Source organism: Ixodes scapularis, unplaced genomic scaffold (genome assembly GCF_016920785.2).
Source record: "Ixodes scapularis isolate PalLabHiFi unplaced genomic scaffold, ASM1692078v2 PGA_scaffold8__174_contigs__length_109621045, whole genome shotgun sequence".
Taxonomy (NCBI): domain Eukaryota; kingdom Metazoa; phylum Arthropoda; class Arachnida; order Ixodida; family Ixodidae; genus Ixodes; species Ixodes scapularis.
In genome coordinates, this window is record NW_024609883.1 from 92,036,023 (window position 1) to 92,060,877 (window position 24,855).

Here is a 24,855-nt window from a genome sequence, read left to right on the forward strand (position 1 = left end):
TGGCGCTGTTCCTTGCTGTTTTCATCTCGGGGTCCATCCCCGCCCTTGCAGCCCCCGTGGTAATTGCGGTCCAGACAGCTTTATTTATGGTTCGCGAAAAAGCAAAACGCGCTCGCGCCGACGAGGGGAAAAAAAGTGTGAAACCAAGAACCCCGCGGGCTTCATTTGCTTTTTTATATTGGTCTCGTTGTTTTTATGTGTTTTGACGGTTTTGAATGTCAGCGCGTTACGCTGAAAAAGAGGAATTATCGTCGGCCAAAGAAGATGGCGCGGTGTGTGTTTAGGGAAAGGAAGAAAACCCGGGGGAATGCACGAGCGAGCGAAGGAGCGAGCATAAAAGACATGACAGGCGAAGACAGCTCTAAAGGTAGCGGGATTTTTCTTCTGCCCAATTTCGGAGTATACTTAACGCCTGCGCAAGTGGTTGAAATGTTGCCGCGTCCTTGCTGTGCCCCCGGATGGCCAACAACTCATTCGACACGTATGGAACACTGTTGGCACTGCTTCGTTCGATGCGTTATTCAGCCCGCGAGGAAAAAAAGAACGGATGCGCAGAAACCACGAACAAAAACTGAAGCGAATCTTCGAGTTTTTCGGATTTATGCTTAATTTCATCAGTTGCCAGTCGGCTGTTGAACCGTCGGCTGTTTGGTGCGGCGATGTCTCAAACTGCTTCGGTTCTAAGCTCGCACTCAACGTCTTCAATCCTCGAAAGTTCAAAACGGTCGTCAGCTTTCGATGCTAATGTCACTGTCTCGAAAAATTCAACAGCTTTTTGGAACTGCAGAATACACAGAAAGAATAAAACGCATGAAGGACGAACACAGACAGACACAGTTCTTTCAAGTGAAAAGAACTGTGTGTGTCTGTGTTCGTCCTTCGTGTGTTTTGTTCTTTCTGTGTATTCTGTAGTTTTCAACGCGCTCTGCTACGTGTACTTTTTAGAACTATTTTAACACAGATCATGCCCAACATGACACAATTGGCACACCTTGTTCCGTGGTGAATCACCACCAAGGGGTCTGAGTTTGCATCAAGCTAGAATTTCTGGTGCGAACTTGTCGCCGCTATTCAGCAAGCTTGCGTTCCAAGCACCTCAAGCTCAACGCGACCACAAGAGTACCCATGGATGACTACTGGGTTACTGAGGATGGCCTGTTGGAAGCGAACTCTTTTTAAGAAAGCAGGGGCCGCTTTACGGGTCAGGCTTGAGAGGGGGGGGGGGGGGGGGGCGGTATAGCATATGGCTGGCCGGGGTTTCGGGGGCCAGTCTGTTGAGATATATGTTACGACCGAAACGTTGCCGAGATCTATTTTGTTGACCTAATATTTGCTGTCACTGAAAACTAAACTTTTGGTTGGTGTGTATACATGTTGACCTTGGTGAACTTAGGGGACGGGGGGCCGTCGCCCCCCTCACCCCTTACATCCGTCCCTGTGCCCGCCTGCACTGCCGTGTCCTATTCCAAGGAGCTAAGCAGCTCCAAAGGCATCAGAAATCCGCCCTTCATGTTGCATTCAACTACTACCCCCATCATCGCCGGAGAGATCAAGGACGATCTTAAGCTGTTTGGGACATTCATCGCTTGTTGATGAAGTGGAAGCAAGCCCCATCTGCTCCACCACTATACTATCCACTATTCAGTTTTCTCCTGGCAGTCTGCAAAGTGACATCCAACGCTTCAAGTCATCACGCTCCGTCGGGCGCGACCATTTTGCCCCCACCTTCCTCAAGCTGCTTAACCTTCTCATCTCGCACCCCCTGCTGAACATGCTGCAATCATTTGCAGACAATTACTTTGTTCCGGACACATGGAAGCGGGCTTTCATCTCCCTCATTGACAAGGGAAATCAACCTACACTGCATGCAACTACCGCCCAGCGTCTCCCACATCTATTCGCCTTGAAATTCGATCGACACGGCTCATGTGGTGAAAAGCAGAACTACGCTTTGTTTTACATTTACTTGGAGCAAAAGGAATGCTACGCACGCGAGGCCAAAGCCATGGGAGGCGCCAAAGCAGCGCTCGCGCACTGGAATCAACTGCTAAGAGTTCGTGCTCTGTACCTTGGCCCGTGCTCTGTGCCGTTAGTGTGGATGCTTTGTCTCCTGCCGCATTGTGGACAGATTAAATCACCACGTGCCTCGTAGAGAACCATGGATAAACAAGAGCACACTTCCCCTATACTATACATCTCACAACCATCTGCAGTAGAGCCAAAGGCATGGGCCCGAGCGCTCGGCTTTTGGAAAGTACCACATATGCACGAGTTCTTGTACAAACAAAAGTCTTTTCCTGAGTTAGGCACACGCGCTTGTGCCTTTGTTTTAGTGCAGATATTTCTGAAACCGAGTATAATTTCAATCTAGGTCTCGAGGCCAGTACCGTGTCGGACGTTTGAGCGCATGATCTACAGTAAGCTGCTTGAGTTCTAAGAGGAAAAGACCGTACTTGCTCCCATGCACACAGCACGGCTTCAGGAAGAGCATGAGTTGTGAGACAGCACTGGCCACAATCATGTACCACGCCAGTGATAACCATGACCGTGGTATTTCGACTGATATGGTGCAACTAGATTTTAGTAATGCGTTTGACACGCTTAACCATGCTATACTCATTTGAGAACTAGAAAGTGCCGGTGTCCGCGGCCCTCTGCTTTGGCGGTTAGCTCGGTTCCTTCCTGGCCGCACACACCAGGTCTTCTTCCAAAGATCCTGATCCGAGAGTTTCGCCGTCTCAGCAGGGGTACCTAGGGGTCCGTCCTTTGCCCTACACTGTTCTCCCCGTACACCAACGATCTATACCCCAGTCATATCGGCACGCACATAGCCCATTATGCTGACGACACCACTCTGCTTGCACGGACTAGACCTCACGCAAACTGTCCCAACTTTCAGCGGAACCTGTCTATCGTGCAGCAGTGGTCTGACTCAAACTGTCTTCTAAACCCATCCAAGCGTGCAGTCATTCGGGTCAGTCAAAGCCGCAACTCAGGAGCCCCCGTGTACACCGTGTCTGCAGTTTCTCTTACATCGGTCACAACATTACCAATTATTGGTGTGACGTTCACGCCTGACTTGACTTTCTCTCTGCACGATTTCAATGATGTCGCCAATGCCAGACGTCTTTTGGGATTCGTGACACGGGTCTCCAAAGTGTGCTCGTGCTTCCGCACCTCGAGTACTGTGGCGCCCATATCAAGCCAATTTGGGTGACAAGCGGACATTCTTTACCTGCCAACAGGAACCTGCGTTGCCTTGTTAGTCGGCTGAAGAACCTCAAATGGCATTCCCTGGCTCATCGGAGAAGAGTCGCTAGGGTGGGTCTTACCTGCTGACTCCTGGACAGTTTATTCAAAAGGACGTACCTTGCGACCACTCCAAAGGTTTACAAGAGATCGGGGCAGCCTGAACATATTCGAGCGCGTATACCAAACACCACAATATCTTGTCGATCTTGTCATCTCGACCCCGCTCAGGATACGTTCGCCGTCTCCCCAGCACCGAACTGAATCTGTGGTAATGTGTCGCATGTTTTCAAAGCATGTCCAGCAACAGGTGTGTGTGCGTGCGTGTGTGTGTGTGTGTTTGCGTGTGTGCGTGTGCGTGTGTGTGTGGTGCAGAGTGTATATATGCGTATACGTATATGTGGGTGTAATCTTACACTCTACATTTCACCCTCCTTTTTCTTTTGAACTATGTTAGGTTGCGGTCTTGTGTACCAGTTTTTGTACATGTGTATATATGTGTGTGTGTGTGTGTGTGTGTGTGTGTGTGTGTGTTTAATCTTATCTCTACTCTTTTTTATTCAAATCCTCAGTGGCGGGCTCGCCGGCGCACCTGCGTGCGGGTTCTGACCTTTCTGCATAGAGATCCTTGATATGCACCCCCGGAGGGGTAGCAGAGTTGCGCGTTTGTTTTCCACGGGGAGGGAACACTCGCTGCACACCTCACTGCGTGTTGGATCTTTGTTTAAACACATGTATAAATACTAGAGAGACAGGTATTTCCTCCTCAGCGAGACTAAGTGTCGCAATTCAAGACACGATTGCGACATCTCCCGCTTCGAAGCAAGAGATAAGGAATCTTGATTTAACTCTGTGCCCACTTCGCACGACATAAGTCCATGGTTTAAGTTTTTCGGTACACCCCGATAAACCACAAAAACTTTCCCCCAAGTAGGTTTTACCAAAATCAGTCCTTGAATAAGAAAAACCAAACCTTTGCGGGAAGAAAATCTTCATCTACAGTTTTATTTTGGCTCAAAACACTGCCTCCAATGAACTGTCCGCGAAGCTGTTTTTTTTTGCTCTGGATCCCCACATCTCGTTTCTTTTCCTTCTCAACTCGGGGATGTCTTTCGATTATTCGGGTGACGCGAATGTTCCACGATGGTTGGGGAATCACATGCCACATGTTCCTAAACATAATCTCCTATAAACCCGTTTTCTCCTCCAACACCAAAAGTTGTCACCGAAGAACACTGTATCCGCTGGAAAAAAGTAAACAGCAAAAAAGCATTCACTAATTCTAAAAAAAATAAAGAATAAACCCTGGTAACACGAAATTCAACCAAGCCTATAAGCTTGGCAGCACCACCGCGTGGAGACGCGCTCGAGGCAATGAAAGCTCTAGCTAGCTAGACGGCGCTCTGGAGGTTCATCCGGCTGACTCGCGAAAGGATCGGAGTTTATCAGGACCTATGTTGAAGAAGGGCCTAGGATTCCCTTACCTGCAATGGAGCATGCGCGTGAATCCCTTACCGACAAGAGAAAGAAAGGCGATAAGGAGTCCGAAGGAAGAAGCAACCTCGCAGACAGTTCTGTGTGGGCGGCGTTACCCTTCAAAACAAAATATAACAGGTTTTCTTCCCGTTAATCTTAGGTTTCAGATGTTTAAAAGCAGCTCCCATTCAAACTTTTCCTTTTTTATATATCAAATCAGTCTGGAGGTTAATTTTGGGGTTTTTCAGCATTTACCAAAAAGACGGAACCCTTCTCATTTGCGACAGAACGTCTGATCACCGGCGTCGAGTTCAATCAGACAACATCTCTTTCGGATCCTGATAATAAATTTTATATTTTGAGATTGAAATTTGTACGTCGGCTCTTATGTGACGAAACATTTCCCAAGAAGCTCTACACCATGCAGAATGCGTGGAACAATAACGCCTACGAAATAAGTTCAAATATTTTATCAAATTATATCCCGAGTACACTTTTAGCCTGGCTCGGTTGTTTTAACATATAACCAGAAGAACAAGCACAAAATAAGTTAAGGATAGTATAAAAATGCTTACCTTTTTCTCTGCGCTGCATGTGATGTATCCGATAAGGTCGAAACGGGCAAGCAAGACTTGGTCGGCTCAGACACCATACATAAACAAACTCTAATAACAGATTCGGGCAATTACCATTCAGTGTGGACTAAGGGCGTAGGCTTGATCACCTCCGTCTAAGCCAGACATTTTTTCTATGTCCCTACGCGGGGTCCTAAAGAGTTCGGAGTGACAGCCCTTGAGAGTGTTCACAATAACGCTAGCTCCTCTCTTTTGGCCTCTCTGAATGAATTCTTGGGAATGGCAACAAAAGGTTTTCGAAGTTGGTAATCCGTATAGCTTTTCCCACTCAGAAGTGCTAATGGTAGCTCGAAGGCAGCTCGCCTGGACAGGGTACTCGAAGGAAAGTAATGACCATCAAAGATCAATCTGATGCACGCGGAAGGGTTTCATATTTTTGTTGTGCTCAAATGTGCTTATTTTCGACATTCTTTCTTCTGTCCGGGAATGGCGACGTTTAATCCCCTCAGGTCAGCCGAAGCCTCTCGAGGACGACGGTGAAGGTGTCACGGAGTGCGAGTGCGTGTGCGTGTGCGTGCGTGCGTGCGTGTATGTGTGTGTGTGTGATTGTGTGTGTGTGTGGGGGGGGGGGGAATTAATAAACCCAATACCTCCGATATTAAACGAAAGATTTCTTAAAAAGAATGCGAAGTTCGGGCCGGTGACAAGCGATAGGTCCACGCACGGTGTAAAGTCAGTAGAGAGAGGCGACGACACGCAGGGATAAAAAACCAAAACAACAAAAAAAAAATTGGGTTGTGTGTGTGTTTATACAGCCTAGAACTTGGTCTGCCTCACAGGGGCGACGAGTCTCCCAGCTGTAGATGAGAAACAAATTTAATAAGAAGCGATAAAAAGTCGCGCACGGCGACACACGAAAAACTTGACCAAACGCAACACGCGTTCTTGCCACAACACACTGACGAAACTTCGGGCGGCGGGGCCACGAAGAACAACAAAACAGCACTGAATTCCCGACACAACGCGGAACAACTTGCCACTCGCGGCACAAAGGCAGCCGGGAACAACATTGGCCTACGCAAAGAATACGAAAGTTCCAAGGAGGAAAAGGCTCCACTGCATGGTGGACTCAAAGTTTAGGGGAAAGTTCCAACGAAGTCCGAAGACTCGCCGACGTCTTCGGTCCGACGGACGACGAAGACCTGACTTGCCCGGCGTGGTGGACTGGTTGCTCGGCGGCCGACGCGACGCAGCACCACACAGTACACACACGTACACCCTCCGAAAAGGGAAAAATCAACGACCGTAGGCACCGTATGCGCGCCACTAAGGGCAAACACCGAAAAAGCAGCACTGGGGCAACCCGCCCAAAAGAAGTCCAAAAACTTCGACTCACGGGAACAGACGACGGGAGGAACGACTAGCCGACCTGACCGGCCAGTCCGGGGGGTCCGCCCTTCTAATTGAGTGAGAGTATTGAAGAAAGGAAATCAAAGAGAGTTGCATGGCCAGCCCTTCCCCCGCCAAAACTCCCCCAAAAGTAATTAAACTTGAGGGAGAAAACGAGAAGGGACGGACAACACAAACTTCCAACTGGCAATAAGTTCCAACAGCCAGTTGGAAGTTTGTGTTTTTCCGTCCCTTCTCGTTTTCTTCCTCAAGTTTAATTATCCCAACCAACCCGCTCGTTCTGTCCTTTCCCCCAAAGTATTTCACCACACTCCACTCACAGTGGCAATGCTGCGGCCATCGCCCTTGCAGACCTATCTTCAGAGCACTAATCCCCTGCCAGGGTCTCCGAAGTCGAGGTCGGAGGATGTCACTTCCTACTAGGACCTAGGGTGCCTCCATGTTTCCGCCGCTCCGCTGTGGAAACATGCAGGCACCCTACTAGGACCAAGCTACCCAAGCAAAACATAAAACTAAAAACTCCCGACGACATGTCCTCGACAGGAACACATGTCTGCAAGCTCTCCTTTTCAGGAAGGAGGCAATGAGCTGCCCGGCGGCCTTGTCTTGGCGGAGAGACGCCAGCACCTCCAAAGATAATCCCATAAGTGGAAGCGGGAATCGACAGGGATGGATTCCAAAGAGTTCCATATGGCGGTTTACAGGCTGGTTCTCACATGCAGCGAAACGCTGATGTAGCGCTTCTCACGCGTCGTCAACTGCTTATCGTCTGCCATGAGCAACAGTTCTGAAGGTGCAATACAAAGCTGGTGAACGCTCCATTCAACACGCGCTTAGCGCGCTTTAAGCGCTATCCCGTTGTTTGTTTTTTCTACGCCGCGTTGTCACGAGGATGCAGATGCGCTTTGACCCTAGGGGCCGATGCTTATCATACTAACTGGCAAGCCGTAGGAAAAAGCACCGATACATGGTTTAGACAAACATTTCACAGGTTCGACTGTAAAGTGTTCAAATTTCAAACTTTTAAAGTTCGAATTTCCTGTGCTCGGATACAAACGTTTTGATTATATGAAAGTTTCGCACCAGTGGCCCATCCTCTGGATCGGCCACCGGTTGCGATCGCCATTAGGGAGTTTTCGTAGATCGTTTCCGCTGTCCCGCAACGCTCTCCGCAACCAGCTACGCTAGCCGGAACTCTACAGTCAAGGCCATCGGCGCGCCGGCGCAGTAGCGGCTGCTTCGTTGCGGAGGGCTTAGCGGAGCGGGAAACGCGGTCTACGAAAACTCCCTATTAACTCGGTTCTCGACTACGGTTCGGTGCCACTTTTTCAGAGCAGGCGCTATGGCAATTTCCCAACTGAGTGGTTCTAGACTACTAGTAACGTTGGTGGACCGTTTCGCCGTGGTCACGCTGGTTATACCTTATAGACGCTTTAGATGCCGATAAAAGCCCGAATCGACATCTTTAGGTATTGCTTTTTAGAGCGCAGCCTTTCGGCGCCCGTTTCCGGCTTGAGCGGCGTCGCCGTCGGCGTAACCGCGCGATGACGATGAGGATGACGTCATCACGATGACGTCACTGATGACGGCATCAGTGATGATGAGGATGATAATGACGCTATATTCCCCGCTAAATTTATCGGGAAAAAATTACCTCGCTAAATCTAGCGGAAATTTTTTTCCGCTAGATTTAGCGGGAAAAGTTTCCCCGCAAAATCTATTGGAAAAAATTCCCCGCTAAAGTTAGGGGAAAAAATTGCCCCGCTAAATTCCTGCCAAATTTACACGCGATGCTCCCACCAAAGATCTGCATTTTCTGCGGCTTGCGTTAAGCCAATGGTTAAGCACACGTCGATCCACACCACCATGTTAGTAGTGGGGGACTTTCCACCGCCTCCCAGGGTGACCACCCGTCCCGCGACTCGCGGGACTGTCCCGCATTAAGGGCTCGTGTCCCGCGTCCCGCGAGAAATCCCCAATCTCCAAAATGTCCCGCATTTCATACTGTCGTAAAATTCACTCTGCAACTCATGGTGCTGTCGAACAACCCCTTCCGAAAATGGCAGATCTGGAATACTAGACGCAGGGAAGCGCGGAAGTCGCTGGTACTCGGGTGAATCACCAATGGTATGCCATTTTCCATACAAGCATTGCGGGAAGCGGCCGTCGTTCTTGCAGGAGAACCGATGCGCATGCTCCGTTGTGCCTCTCCACTTGGTGGCAAAATATTGTAAGAAAAACTGCTCGCAAAAAGTTTGAATATAAAATATTGTAATTATATTCAAATCACTGTGTCATTAAATTCAAATCACTGTGTCAATGTAGAAGCTAGAGTTGCTGTATTTTTTTTTTAGTGAAGACAGCTACACAAGGCAACAAGCCTGCAACTCAGAACGGTCGAAAAAAAAAGTCATGTTAAAATGTGTAGGATCATGTTGATAAATGTAAACGTTGACAGGAAACAATAACCCGAAAAAAAGTTAGTTTTTTTTTTTTTTTATTTCCATTTGTTGCACTGAGTTCTGCTACAATCGATTTTTGTTTTCAACCTCAAAACATATAATAACACATTTGGCATAAAAATATATCACTGGGAGTGAAAATTATTTGAGCTTAATTGCTGCAATACACTTAGCAGGTGTACAAACAGCACAGGATATTAAATGTGTTAACAGGGCCTTGGTTTGTGGTGTGCGTGTTCATCGCTAAATTTAGCGGGGAATTGAATTGGTGTTGAGGTCACGTGTAGTCATTTTCCCGCTAAATCTAGCAGACAAACTGAATTTGTTCATAGGTGACGTGACACGATGTCATGCGACGTCATTTTTCTCGCGAAATTTAGAGGGGAAACGGAAATGGTGTTGAGGTCACGTGGCGTTAATTTTTCAGCTAAATTTAGCGGGGAAAGTGTGGGAAGAGGGGAGGGTATGGTGGAGGAGGAGGATTATGCAGGAAGAGGGGAGGGATTGACGGAGGAAGAGGAGGAGGGGCGTACCCTTCCCTCCTCCTCCTCAAAAGCTGCGCTCCAATTTGGTATTACAGAGATCTGTAAACGTCTTTCATTTTATCTTTTTTTTTTTTTTTTTTTTTTTGAAGATATTAGTGATTGTACTTTGACTTTCGTTTCTTCGCACGTACTTAACTTTTTTTTTTATTATTGCGGTGTGAATTTGGTTTTATACATAGTCGGTCGTTTCCACAGTTGGATTCCTCAGTGAGCTTTTTTTTATTGTGTTTTCGCTAACGAGTCTCTGTTTGTCCGCATTGATGAGAAACGGAGAGAACCGAAACGAGTCAAGTAAAGGAGACTCAACTTTCCTGCTGTACATCCTTTTTTTTCAGCTTTTAGCGTGTACGTTTTATTCGCCATTCTGACACGTGTTCGTTCGCGGAACGCTGCTATCAGATAAACAGCGATAGGCCGAGCATGGCCAAGAAGGAACGGAGTAACATTCAAGTGTACCAGTTTATGACCAGATGCCAACACCGAAACAAGAAAGAAATTAGGAGCAGGACGCGCGCTCAAAGTGGCAACAAGAAGGCGAGGTCAACAAACGGGACCGTGTTTCTGCGGTGCTTCGCTACAGATTACGATTTTATGAAGGCCATATCCCGCCAAAGAGACGAACCTCGTTCCTTCGCTCAACCCTTGGTCGTGGAGGAATCGGCCCATTTTGATTATGCGTCGACGGTGAGGACTATTTAGTGCTATCGGATTTTGTCACGCTCATTGTCCTTCAGGTCTGAACATATTAGGAAGTCTTAGGGAACCGTTTTTGCACATCGGATATACGCTACGGTGGGCCGTCCGGTACGAACAGTGCACGTGAGAGACTTTTGCGATAGCGCATGCGCAGTTCATACCGTAGGGTACGATCTGCGCATGCCATTCACCGTCATTCATAGCAGCGATTGCCTTTCCTAAGTCCTTTATTCGCGAGAAAGTGGCTCTCCAGGGTTGTTTAAAGTTCGTGCGACCAACTGCGTTAGCCGTGTTGGATAAATCCCCTCCCCCTCCCTCTCTCTCTCTCGCTTTTTACAGTGTCACGTGGTAGAGACCGCTGAGGAAAGGAACGCACAGGACTTTCCCATAATTCGTTGAGCGCTCTGCGTGGCCTTTTGGGATTTCTTCGAAAGCTCCATTGACGCCGAAAGGATCGGCGACGTGCCCGACCAAAAGCGTTGCTGTGTCTGGTCAGCATTCGCGATTGGCCAAATGCTCGCTATGACGTATTGATTTGTATTCATTTTGCTTTCGTCGACGGAAATAGGGACAATGCCAGACCGTGAAGTTTCGCGGTGTTTGTCTGATAACGCGATGACTCCAACCTTCCATCGTGTATTTACACGCACCGTCGAACTTGTAGTTGGCAATGGATGATAAGTAGCCAGGATGGCACCTCGTGATGTCCTGGCGAAGGAAGTCCTGATCGTAATGTCAAAAACGAAAACCATAAAAAAAAAAAAAAATACGGAAGTGTCGTCGGTGTCGTTAATGAAACTTTTTTTTCTTCTGATGTTCAAGGCGCTCTGAGTTTTTACTTTGAGTTTATCTAAAATTTGCATAAGCTTGGCTTTGTTTTTAGTGTGTTTTAATTGTTGTAATATGTACTTACTTCGACACCCACACAAAGAGGTCTGTTTTGTGGTCACTTCGAAGGCTATGGTCCCATGATGTGTGGGTGCTGACGAGTGCGACTCGTGAGTTTACGATCTTTATTGTGGGTGAAAGCTTCCACTTGCGTAAACAACTCTCCAAAGTGCATGACTTTCGGTAGCATATTCTACAGCTGACATCTGGGTGTCTTTGGACAGATTTGAACCGGTTACTAACAGGTCACTAAGTTACCATTCAACCATCTTTGTAGCAAACACAAAAAAAATATTTATTTTTTATTATATCTTTTTCTTTAAATATAAAGGATATAGTGCAGTGGAGAAGTCGAGATGTAAGCGATACTCGTTCATGTTTAAACAGAGCTGTAAAGTTTGAATGTTTTGTTTTATGTAACCAATACTCTTCGCTGCAGTTGGCCCTGCTGATGGCAGGTACGATAATGACTTATTTGGCAAACTTTGCACGACCACTTTTATCGCACGGTTTCACAGTTGAATGGTTCCCATCCCACTACTAGCGTAGTTAAACAACTACATCCTCGCTTTGTCCGCGTTGAGCACTGGGACCCGGAGCACACCCTGCAGTCCAGATTCCCGTACTCGAGTGCTCGAAGGGAAGCCTGCCAAGCCTCGAATTACTCAATTCAAGCTCCTTGGAATTACTGGACGTTTAATTGGTGAAATAATAAATCCAATCCATAGCCACATGAGCTCGAAGTCAACGAGCGTCGTTCCCCTTGTTTCTAAGTGGTTCCCAACGTTGTTGGTCGTTCCAAAAGAAAGCTAAGCTGTCTAGAATATAACTTACATTAGTTATTCAATACATATTTGTGGTTCAAAGAAAGTAGTAACTGAGAAATAAAAAAAATATATATATATACATATTGCTAAACACACCACCTAGGGTGACCACCTTCCTGCTAACGAAGGTGGTCACCCTAGGTGGTGTCCACCTTTGCGGGACGAAAGGGAAAGGGAGGGGGGGGGGGGGGGGGGTAATGAAGGAAATTTATCAACACGCACACAACAATCCGAAACTCTGTTAGCACATTTATTATACTGTACTGTTTTTACACCTGCTAATTGTAGTGCAGCAATTAAGCTAAAATAATTTCCATTCCCTGTTATGTATATTTTGAATGCCCAACATATTAAATGTGTCGAAGTTGAAAACATAAATATCGACTGTAGCAGAACTCAATGCATCAAATGGAAATAAGAAACAGTAAATCTTTTTCTGGGTTATTGTTTCCTCTCAACGCTTACTTTTAGCAACATGGTCCTTCACGAAATTTTAACATGATGTTCTTTTCCGACCTGTGCAACTGTAACTGTCTTCACAAAAAGAAAAAAAAAGAAAACAAATCGGCAGCAATCCTTTTGCATTGACATAGCAATCTGAAAATAATTACAATATTTTATATTTAAACTTTTGGCGAGCCATTTTTCTTACAATATTTTGCGCACGCGAACGCGCACAACGGCGCGCGCACAACGGCGCATGCGCGCCTGTTCTCCTGCAAAAAAGACGGTCACTTCCCGCAATGCTTGGATGGAAAATGGCGTACCATTTCGATTCACATGATTACCAGCGACCTCCGCGCTTCGCCCTGCCCCGTTGTTCAGCAGCACCATGAGTTGCGGAGTGAATTGTACGACAATGTGAAATGCGGGACATTTTGAAGATTTTAGAAGTTCTCGCGGGACGCTGGACACGAGCCCCCAACGCAGGACAGTTCCGCGAGTCACGGGACGGGTGGTCACCCTAACACCAACACGTTTTCCGTTGTCGTTGTCGTTTTGTTTTGTTTTCCTTTGCGTGCCGAGATGACGTTTGAAAACACGCTCCCGGATTCGATAGGTCGGCGTTCGGACGCAGCGCCGCGCTCGCGGGAGGTGCACAAACCACATCGCGATGTTTGTTATTTCCCCCACCCAGGCTTCCCGATGGAGATCTTCGCCATCTTGGACGGCGTCGTACTTCCGTACATACTGGACCCGAACTTCGAGAAGTACCTCCCGGTGATCCCGTCCGAGGTGAACTCGGTCAACTTCACCTGGAAGGCCGGTGAGAACAAGGTACCGCAAGCACGACCGCATGGCCTCGGGGTCGAACAACTGCCATGCGTTATTTAAAGTTTCTTGAGCTACCCAACATGTGTTCGGCGTGCCCAGACTTTTCTCTTTCCGGCATGTCATTCATTATTTTTTTTAGTTTAAAAATTTCTTTTGAGAAAACGGCAAATAGGTAAAGGTGATGTCAAAAACTGGCATCCAGATTTTCCCGCGCTCTCCAGTGGAGTGACGTCACATGTTATATAACCGAACAAAATGTGACGGCACAAGTGAGCTGGTGTAAGCAGAGAGGTGTAAGCTCAGCACTGTGAAATTGCCCGAAACTGCGGTGACGACAGAAAGATCGACAAGAAGAGGTCTTAATGTTACATTGTTGCGAGTCGAACAGGCAGTCTTAAAGACACTGTGTTTTGCGATTTTTTTTTTCTAGCGTAAGGTTATTGTGTTTTTTTTTTGTTTTTTTTTTTTTTGCATTTATTTCACATTATTAAATGTCTTGTAACCCGCCGGTAACAAGCTGGACTGCCCCCCCCCCCCCCCCCCTATTACATTTGACGTCACGTCTTAAGACAAAGTAATCAGAGTGCAGGCGAGCCCTGATACTGGGGTAGGATACTGGGGTTGAAAACGCAAAGGAAGACAGAAAGTACGGGCAACGTCTCAAACTTAGCTACAAAGTTTATTTCGTACACGCCTTATATACCACGTCTCCAAAGCTGTCACTAGTCACTGCAATCACCAGAAGCAACGAAACTCTACGACAGGAGAACATAATAGAACAAAACGGTAAAAAAAAAAAAAAGCACACAAACACACACACAGTTTTTAACAAAAACGGAGGTAAACCTTCTCTTATTTCCCCTGACCTCGGCAACGAAACATTTACACAAAGGGTCACAGTTCAGCACAACCAACACCCTGTCCTCCGCGAACGCAAAGGGTTCACAACTGAACACAAAGAAACGACCTTGCCATCCGAAAATCAAAAATGACTAAAACTGCGCTTGCTCTAACAAACCACACAGTTCAAAGATACACACATAGACACTGCAAACACTTCGCAACTAAGTGCTCGAATCCGCGACCTTGTAACCACCTACTACCATCCTTAAACAAAAGGAGAAAAAAGAAATACAAACGCAGAACTTGTTTACACCATGTTCATCCAGGCTCGGAGACCTTCCTTTTTCTTTTGAGTTTGCTTACGTCCCCATGAACGATGAGGTCGCAGTTAAGCCGATAACAGTGTGACCCCCGTTTCAGAACTACTACTACGATTTCGACGTCCTGGAGTCCTTCGACAGCTCCGTGCTCGCGAACCCGCTACTCTCCGTGGCCTCTAAGGGCAAGGTGCCCAGGAAACCGAAAGGTAGGTTGGCAACAAACCTCCTCCGCTTCACTCCGGGATGCTCGCTGTAAATTACGCTTATCATTCGGGGCCGCTTGTCAAATCTGCACAGATTCCTAAACAAGGAGGCAGCGATCGTTATCTTAATACCGCGCCGTTGCTGGAAACGTGCCCAACGGGTATCCGGTGCTAGAATAAATACCACATAGCTTCTTCGTGACGTCATCGCGCCATGCTGGTGGTCATTCATACTTGTTCTTGACGAGAAAAGCAAGCAGACCGATCTCGCTAGCCAGTTTGGCTATGCCACCGATGCCGCAATGCATCGAGGCAGTGACGTCACAAGGGTCAGCGGCACACGGGGCGGTAACCCGCCGCGACACCCCCCTGAGCACTGCAACCGGGGCGCCCACCCCCCCCCCCCCCCCCCCCCCCCCCCCCCCCTCCCCTTGTGACGCCACTGCATCGAGGGAACTTTAGTCTTTCTGCACGCGCGGCAACCCCGCTGGAGCTCTTCGCGTGCGGAGCACGAAACGGCACGAGCTCTCGCATGCACGGTCGTTTGCCTCCTGTGAACGAAAGTTATGGCGGCGTCGCGCTTGCGCCGAACGCTTACCGCTCATTCACACTGGAAGCGGATCTGCGTTCGCAAAGCGGTTGCGAACGCGGTTGTATAAAGATCCGGTACAATTGCATGCTCAATGTCATCGAGTGCGCGTGCAATTGTACTGGATCTTTATACAACCGCGTTTGCAACCGCTTTGCGAACGCGGATTCGCTTCCAGTGTGAATGAGCGGTTAGTGAGATCGGTCTATTCGGTAGCGCGAGATGCATACTGCACAAGGTGTTCAGCAGCACGTGGCGTATCCAAGAATTTGTTTCGAGGGGGGGGGGGGGGGGGGGGGGAGGGGAGGGGAGGGGGAGGGGAGGGGGAAAGGGGGTTGAGGATGGCTGGGATATTCATGACTTGGAGTGCGGAGGTCAAAATGCATGTGTAGATTATAAAATCAATTAGGTGTTTTTGTGTGTGTTTTTTTCTTGGGGGGGGGGGGGGGGCTGAAGTTTTATGTGTTTTTCCCCGTGCTACGCTACTGATGATAGCCGATCACCAAAGCAAGTAATGTACATTACAATCTCTTTGATACATTTTCACGGGAATCTAGAAATAAAACGTATTAGCCGAAAATTGTATTATCAAAAGCGTGCTCCAAAGGGCCGGGGTGAGAAACTTGTTCGGATCCCGGAGGCAGTGCAATATCGCGGATCCCTAAAAAATTACACTGCCTCCGGGATCAGTCTACTCTTTAATGTCGAGATCTTTTATTAAAATATTAAACTTCAAATTTTTTTTCCTTTTGTGGTCTTAGTTATGGTTTTCTAGCCGTGGCGACTGTGGCAGTTGCGATTTTTTAGAGCCGCGGCGGCTGGCCGTGAATACCGCGGCCGCGCAATGGGTTGTTCGTGGCTTCTTGCAACATGATTTGAGCTATACATATGATTTGAGCTCAGTGACTTGTAATGATATCTAGTAATACTACTTGAATAATATCATTTTATGTATATTTTATAGATCACTCTGAGTGCACTTGACATTTTTTCTCCTGGATAATTTTGAAGCCTGCTCATAAAAAGTTGGAGCGGTCATAAGGACAAAGTGGCTATGCCTATTTGAGTTAGATGTTTGGTTGTAGGATTTGTTTTGAGTGGTGTGCTCACTCCGTCTCGTGGGTTTTATCAAAGCGAAGGCCAATAGTTTATGACCGGATGAGAACAGCAGGGAGGTCTTTCAGTTGTCTCACCTTCAGCGTGAGCTTAACCTTCCCTATCAGTTCAGCATCTTATAAGCTTGGACAGCTAGGCATCCAATGTGAGGTGCTCTGCACCTGCTCTGCACTTGCCCTGCTGCTGACTATTCGTGGTGAGAGGCTCGCTAGAGGCGCTTCTGTTTTCCTTACTGTAAAGCCGTATATGCGGAGTTTGATTATTAATTGGTAAGAATAGGGCGAAAATAAGGGCACGTCATTGGCCGAAATTGTTTTAGTGACCTTGGGTGCGATGATTGACAGCTCTTGTAACCAACCACTACAGTCGGTGACAAGTCAAGAACGAAATGGAAGCTCCTCCCGCCTCTTTCCACTTCAGCAGAGCGAACCCTGGAGAGGAGGCGACCTCCTCTCCACCGTTTGCTCTACTGAAGTGGAAAGGGGTGGGAGGAGCTTCCACTTCATTCTTGACCAGTCACTGACTATAGCCATAAATATTCCCCTAAAGGAGGCAATGAGCTTAATAACTACCCTCCAATTACAATTTCTAGTTAAGGATTCAGCCTTTTAACTTACACCCCGAATGCACACCCCACATTTGCAGTTTCGCCTAATGTTTCAGGAAATTTTTCTCGTCAATGTCACCTTTCCTGGCTCAGTAAACACACTCGGCACCTTGAAACTCTTTTCCACAAATATCTTACAATTATACATTCATGTACTTTCAGCCTTATCCAAAAAATGGCCGCATCTCCACGTGGTGAATGATGTTGATTGGGGCGAAGCTCTGGTGGTGCTTGTCTGCGTAGACGCTGAGCTGCAGCATGCCGAGCCTTTCGTTCGTTTTCATCCATGTCAGAAAGAGGATGTGTGGTATGGAACGTGGTTACATACGCATTTGAGCATTTGACCGCAGCGCCCTCTCGTCGATAAACGTTGAGCCAATGCCATGCAAAGTTTAACGCGATTATATACGTATTTGACCGCAGCGCCCTCTTCTGTATAGACGCTAAGCGGCTACATGCAACGTTTCATCCATGACATCCCCAGCTCTTGAGTTACTACCACATCTCAGAGCCCCCTACTCGTCCCGCAGTCGTGGCCGAGTGGTTAAGGCGATGCCCTAGAAATCCATTGGGGTCTCCCCGCACAGATTCGAATCCTGTCAACTGCGCAAACATTTTTTTTTCCTACACGGGCACGTGAGCACGTGCTCGTGAGCACGTGAGCTCACGAGCGCGAGCACCAGCAAGAGCGATGTGAGCACGGACGCCGGACGGACAAGGCTAGGCTCTAAGGAGCTTCGCCCCTAAAACAAAAGATACCTGTGCTACACTACGCGAATCCTTCAAGGTCATCTTAGCGCATTCTTACTTCGCAAGTTCATCACGGGGGGAATATGCGGCGCTCACGAGCGCGAGCACCAGCAAGATCGATGTGAGCACGGACGCCGGACGGACAAGGCTAGGCTCTAAGGAGCTTCGCCCCTAAAACAAAAGATACCTGTGCTACACTACGCGAATCCTTCAAGGTCATCTTAGCGCATTCTTACTTCGCAAGTTCATCACGGGGGGAATATGCGGCGCTCACGAGCGCGAGCACCAGCAAGATCGATGTGAGCACGGACGCCGGACGGACAAGGCTAGGCTCTAAGGAGCTTCGCCCCTAAAACAAAAGATACCTGTGCTACACTACGCGAATCCTTCAAGGTCATCTTAGCGCATTCTTACTTCGCAAGTTCATCACGGGGGGAATATGCGGCGCTGGCGACAGCGACGCTTTCGCCGCTCCACCCCGGCTCCTGCCAGCTCCTCCCATTGACCAAACTCCCAATAGGGCGTTTTCACTGACGTAATTTCGTCCACCATTTTGTTGTTGTGAGCTGCCTGGCGTGTGCCAAACTCGAGCATTCCAAGGATTTGCATGCCCCTCAAATGCGTAGAGCACCTCTGACATCATCTCAACCGGTTTCGATGTAATCTTTCATAGTACTAAATTTGTTTGAAAAAACAAACCAACAACAAAATGGCGAATTGACGTCATGTGCAAACAACCTATAAACACTCAGATTTCGGTCAGGCACGCGAACCGTAGGCGAAATAAATTTCACGAGCGCAATGTAGACGAAATTTTGATTAAATGGCCGTCTCAGTACGGGTAGCAAACCTGCTACCCACGCAGTTGGGTTTTAATTTTCATAGTGCATATAGAAGCTTGGCATTGCACGTGCTTGTACCAGCAGAGGTTCCATTTTCAGTGTATGTGTGTATGGCGCATGATTCGCCCGCTTTCCGAAGCGACGAACGTGCCCGTGCTGGGCTGAGGACTCGTACATATGTAACGGTGTATAACTCCACCAGCCTTACTGAATACCACCTAAAAGACAAGGTCTGCGCCTCCTCTAACGTCATCGCTCGTGGATTCACGCAGCACTGCCTAGCTTGCGTCCGCGTCGCCGCGAGCGTGTACGCCTTGCAGCGTCGCACAACGAGCTTGATGCTAACACGCGGCTACACAAAAGACGCACGCGTCCGCCGCTTTGTCGCGTACTCTCACCGAGCCGCGAGCTTGAGCGTGTTTGCCACTTGGGGCGGGTCGGGGGTCCACAAACGATGACGTAACGAGCAGGCCTTGTCTTCTAGGTGGTATTGGACCGGCCTGGTGGACTACGAGCGGACTACGCGGACCGCTGAGCAGCTTGAGAAAACGAGCGTGTGGGGCTGCTGTGGCGTCGCGCGTCGCCGAGACCGTAAGCCCCCTCATGAATTGCATCATGTGAATTTCGCAGTAACGTGAATTAATGATCGGTTGAAAAAAAAAGAAGAGGAACTTGTGTTAGGGTTCTTGGGGTTAGGTTGGGAAGACCCTGGGAGCCACTGGAAGTAAGGCAATACTGGTTAATTAGCTGCCTAATTAACTAAAAACTTTCAATTAACTTTTTTCATTCTTTTGGGCATAATGTAGTTGGAGAATTGATGCCCACGTGAAAAAAAAATTATTAATAAATTCTAAGTGGACGCTGTGAGGCAAGAAATGTCAACCTTGTACACAGTTTCGAAATCTAAACTAACCAGTAAAGCGCGCCTAAAACGTCCATTTCATCCGCTCTAAATTTGCGTCGAGGCATCCTACTTGCGTCGCACTAATCACGCCACCTGCGGCACAGGCACGTGTGCTGCGGAGTTACGAGTGATTTTCTGAAAATATATATGGGAAAAATGGGGCGGGCTCCGTTCCTGATAGCAGACGCCATTCCGTTCCATGTACCCATGGTCTTCGCCACTGATCTCTAGTGGTCTTCGCCGTCGGCCGCCATTTTCCCATCGAAATTTTCAGAAAATCACCTATAACATTTTAGTTGGAATAACGGTTAGTTCTAAAACTTTGGCATCTGGTTCAGACCACTAGCTCTGCTTTTGTGTAAAGAAGCTGAGTTTTTAATTTTGGCGGTGCAAAAAACACTGTAAATGTTTTTGTTTGTTTTTTCTTCGAGGACACCCTGTACGATTCCAATCACCCCAGTGTTGGCGCCAACCTCCGCTTCACAGTGTTTCAGGTGTTCCTGCCATGCCTGGGCAACGTGAGCGGAACAGCATCCTTCGGCATCGGGCTCAGGATACAGAACGACAAGGGACGCTTCCTCAGCGGGACGCCGCTCCGCCTCAGGCTGCAGAAGCAGTGCGCAGACAACAGTAAGGCTTTTAGCGGATCAATGAATTAATGGATGAAACTTATTTTGGACAAACGTGTACGGGAGGTAGAGCAAGAAGGCGGCCAAACTACTTGACGTATTTTTCGAAGTGTTGACGGCAGGTTAGCCCCGTTGAACGCGCTTCTTACCGAGCACCGGTGCACTGCGGAGAAGCCACATTCGCGGAGCTCGGTTCCGCGGGTATTGCTTCTCCGCAATGCCCTTGTGCTCGCTGAGAAGCGCACTCAACAGGGCAAAAACGCCGCGCTCAACAATTCGAAAAGTACAAATACTACAGCCGCTTTCAAAACGTGAACACTTTCAAAACGTGAATGGGCACAGGCGCGCCTGGTTTATTAAAAAAGAAACAGAAACTTTATGAATGTTAATATCTACATTTGGAAAATTAAAATTTTCTAAATTAATCTGGCTACTATGCATGAGCGTATGTCAGGTAGGTATGCCATTACAACCCAAGTTCATTCGTGACTGAAAAAAATATATTTCCATATAGCAAGAATATTTATAAATCTTCTCAATAAGATATACAGCTAGGGATCTATATAGGTTTAATTTTATGTTGAATGCATTGTTTACTTGCCATCCAAATAGTCATTTGACTTTCTTGGACCACAGTCAAAAAATATACCATAAAGTACCAATCAAGTTCCCACTCAAAATTTGGAGACCATCGCAAGAATGTGGGGGATGGGCGCTTGTTAGGTCACAAATTTTATCTATATTTGTACTGCGCATATTTGTTCAGATGTTACAACATTTACGAATGGCCGCTTGGTGTGGAATGTGCGGAGGCTCCATATTTTACGGTAATTAGATTGAAATTAGTTTACAAATGAACAAGTGGAAGCTTGGGAACAACCTTCGCAAGTTCAGCTGGGTCAGTAGTGAAAGGCTTGGAGAAACTATTCGATGTTTGATTCGGGAATATTTGGCCCAAACCACAGTCCACTTTGATTTCACTTGAAACTCGAAATCCACTATTTGCACATGTTTAATTGTTTTTATGTACTCAACTGAAACAAGTGTTGATTGAAAACCATAAAGGGGTAGGGAAACGAAATTTCAGCACTCATTTTCTTGCTTGAATGTGTTGCATGTTGCATCCTAACCTCAAAAACACCAGTCTTCCGTTGAAAGGCACAAGAAAACTAATTTTAAAGTTATATAAACAATCTTTCAATGTGCACCTGGTGGATCCATGCGGAGCCTATTTGGGTGGTAATCTAGCAACGTTGTGGAATCTGCTACGTAGTCGTGACGTAGCAGATTCCTTCGGAGCAGCGCCGCCTTTTGGAATTTTAACATTTTCCTTCTTAGCTTTCCTTCTCAATTCACAAATCGCGCATTGTACCAAACGGTCCAAGAAGACGGAAAGAAAGGACTCCCCTCTTTCTGGGACCCTCGTTCGTGCAACCGGAAACAGCCATTCTCCCCCTAGAAGATTAGCCCGTCGCTCAAAACTCAAACAAAAGTTGCTTTCCCTACCCCGTTCAGCCCTAAGCTGGCAGTGTTGTGGAAGCTACGTGCTCCTTGGGCCAGCCACACGCTCGTCACCCCACGGGTACTTTGAACGGCTCGGTTGTAACGCGCTGACGCTATTGACACCACCACAACGCTGACAACGCCACCAAGGGCAAAGCTCATAACCACGCCTGCCTTGCTACTCCACGAACGCGGGAAATCTTTTCTTTCTATTTTTGTTTGCGCCGGATATCCCATGACGAATTGCGCTTTCCGTTCGCTTTTCTTTGAGAGCTTGCTCGAGTGCACCGTTTGGAACGAAAAATATCGCCAGTCGTTCAAAATACAAACGTGCGATTATCATTTACGGTTATTATCCGTCATGCTTGACTCATTTCTTAACGAAATTTGAATATTTAAATTTTTGTTTCCGTACCCCTTTAATACAGCCACCCTGTCTGCATGAATAATCGTGTGTCGCGTGTCGCATCTCTGAAAGAAACCCTGCCAAAGTTGTAGCACTCAAGCAGGAGTAAAATGCAAAAAGTTTTTATTTCTTGCAGTCTACTATTTCTCGTCTCTCCATCTCTATCTAAAGCATGTGCTGCTTCCCTTCCAACCTTGCCTCTTGCACACTTTCTCACCATATGTGTGAGCATGCTCGCTTTTCCTGCATGCTTTGTTGGTGCAGTTGGGGATTCACAACTGCTCAAAACTGAATGCTTCCGTAATTTTTCCCGTGCTTCTTTTTCTGGTGAATACTTGTGTAATGCTCTCGCATTACAGGAGTGTGTATTAAGGAATCCGTGTTGCAGCAACATGTGTTACAAAATACTGCTAGGAGCCAGTCATATAACAGATCCTGCATTAAAAGGTTTTCTCTGTAAGGGTGTCTGCAAAATGGCGGGTCATCAGCGAACTCACGTCCATATACTTCACGTGGTTTGCAGGTCCTGACCCTGAATGTGACCGGAAGTGCGCCAACGGCGGACGCTGCAATGCAGAAAAAATCTGCGAGTGCCCCAAGCGCTACATGGGGCGCTACTGCAGAACAGGCAAGTTGCTCTTTTCATTTAGTCCTCCTTGGCCCTAGTGTGTATAGTAGCCATAGCTGCAAACAGCCGCCGCTTGCACCAGGGCTATTCGTTAGATAAGAGTAATTTACGCTGCTTCTTGCAGCAGTAAAAGGTGTGGCAGAAATGTGTTACATGAAGGTAAGGGAGGATAATCACACAAAGAAGAAACACCCCTTGAACCAAAAGACCAATTGAAAAATGTGCTGCAAAGCCTGCACAGCCAGTTCCCAGGATTTTGCAACAGGTCTAGTGACAAAGTCACGATGCAATTATATATGGCCGACAAGTGGTAGTTTGTACAACTACCACTTGTCGAAAGAGACAATGAAAAAAAAATAAGTTAAAGAATTTTTTGATAGTGCCTCCTCCACACTTTTTCGCCAGTGAGCACCGAATGGTAAGACTACCGTATTTTCCGGTGTATAAGACGCATCGTTGTACAAGATGCACTTCCCACTTTTCGCAAGTTTCGAAGTAAAAATTAGCATAGCACCTGTGTATAAGACGCGTCTCTAAGAACACTTATGAAGCACCAAATTTGCGAGAAAAAAATTGCACAATTACGCATTAAGGAACATCCCGCATATTTGCAGGAGAAACATTTTATTACTCGAAAACGTCGCAAACCAACATGTTTTCTTTTTTCTTTTTGTTTTCTTGACTTTTTCTTTTTTATGGAATTTTCGTTTTGGGAGGTTGACTTGCATTTATGACATATTTGCATTGAGCTGTCATAATAGTTAAAAAAAAGACTAATCAGCATCAACAGGAGTTCCTTCAGAGTTTTTTAAAAAGAAAAAAAATATACATGTTAAAATGCACCGTTGTATAAGACGCAGCGCCGAAAATTTTGGAAAGAAAAGTGTGTCTTATGCATCAGAAAATACGGTACTTGGGCTCTGACCAGTGTTCTGATCTCAGCCTCCCCGCACAGCGCTTTGCTACCCGCAGTGCATGAACGGCGGCACGTGCGTCTCACCTGGCATCTGCGACTGTGCGGTCGGCTACCAGGGGCCACACTGTGAAGGAGGTGAGTTCTCTGGTTTCCCTTCCTCACATCCACCTATTTGGGCGCAGCCCAACCATTCCCATGTCATGACATCCTTCAATTCATGCAAAAAGAGGCCATCGGTGCCAGACACCAAGTACCCTGCCCTGCTCCAAGCATAAAGGCAGTGAAGTTCTGTGGGGCTGCTCCTTAAAGATTCTTGTGTGCTCATTCTCCCCTTTTCCACACGTTGCACATTGTTTCTGACCGAGATTGTGGCACTGGCCCCTGACCGGTGTAGAAACGGCCAGCTCCAAGCTCTCCCGCATCGTCTGCTCGCAAGATGTGGTCATACAGCCATTGTCACCATCTCTATTCGGCACTGTCCATGGTTGACGTGCTCTTTGTTCTGCAACAGTGGAGCAGTCCTGCTGCGCCTCGTGCCAGTTCGGTCTCGCTCGCAAGTAGTTCACCCTTTGGTGACAAAAACGACAGTTTGATACTATTTCTGATAGGCAGCTGGGTGGCATATTGTCCTCTCTGGAAAATAACCTTTAGATACCGATTACATCAATACGCAGAAAACAAGGCGATATGATAGCCAACAAGAGACCGGGTATTTGAGAGGGTCATCACACTTCCCGCTTTTCCAGGAGTGACAAAATATAGGTGGCTGCCTGCACTTTCCATCAGCAGGGGCTTTGAATTTATTTGGCAGTTTGAGCGCATGACCCCATGCATTGAGGTAGCACTACAAACTGGTTTGCAGACTGTGTGAACTATATTGTTGCTACTGTCTGTCCCCTGACAAATGCCTTCCTGCAGGCATCTGCGCCGAGAAGTGCCTCAACGGTGGAAAGTGCGTGCAGAAGGACACCTGCTCTTGCCGGCGGGGCTACTACGGGCCACGCTGCGAGTACAGTAAGACGCTTTCCAGGCATCTGCGTGCATTCTGCACACAGGCACAACACAAAGCAATGCAAACAATGTCTTCAGCTCGCAAAAACTACAGTCGGTGCTGTTTAAAGAATTCAATTTTATACAAGTAAAAAGGCTCTACCTACAAGCTTCACCCGTCTCAATCCCCTGCAATGTCAAGAAAT

General features: G+C 47.3%; 1 protein-coding gene across 3 annotated transcripts in view; it reads left to right on the forward strand.

Moving 5' to 3' along the window:
• Positions 1-24,855, forward strand: part of LOC8040686 (protein shifted) — a 42,799-nt gene that overhangs the window by 5,545 nt on the left and 12,399 nt on the right. For all 3 annotated transcript variants that reach the window (XM_029986369.4, XM_029986368.3, XM_029986367.4), the window contains exons 2-7: positions 13,267-13,406; positions 14,667-14,772; positions 20,064-20,207; positions 22,639-22,743; positions 23,699-23,794; positions 24,578-24,673. In XM_029986369.4, the coding sequence (XP_029842229.1) occupies positions 13,267-13,406; positions 14,667-14,772; positions 20,064-20,207; positions 22,639-22,743; positions 23,699-23,794; positions 24,578-24,673 (687 nt within the window). The remainder of the gene's footprint in view (positions 1-13,266; positions 13,407-14,666; positions 14,773-20,063; positions 20,208-22,638; positions 22,744-23,698; positions 23,795-24,577; positions 24,674-24,855) is intronic.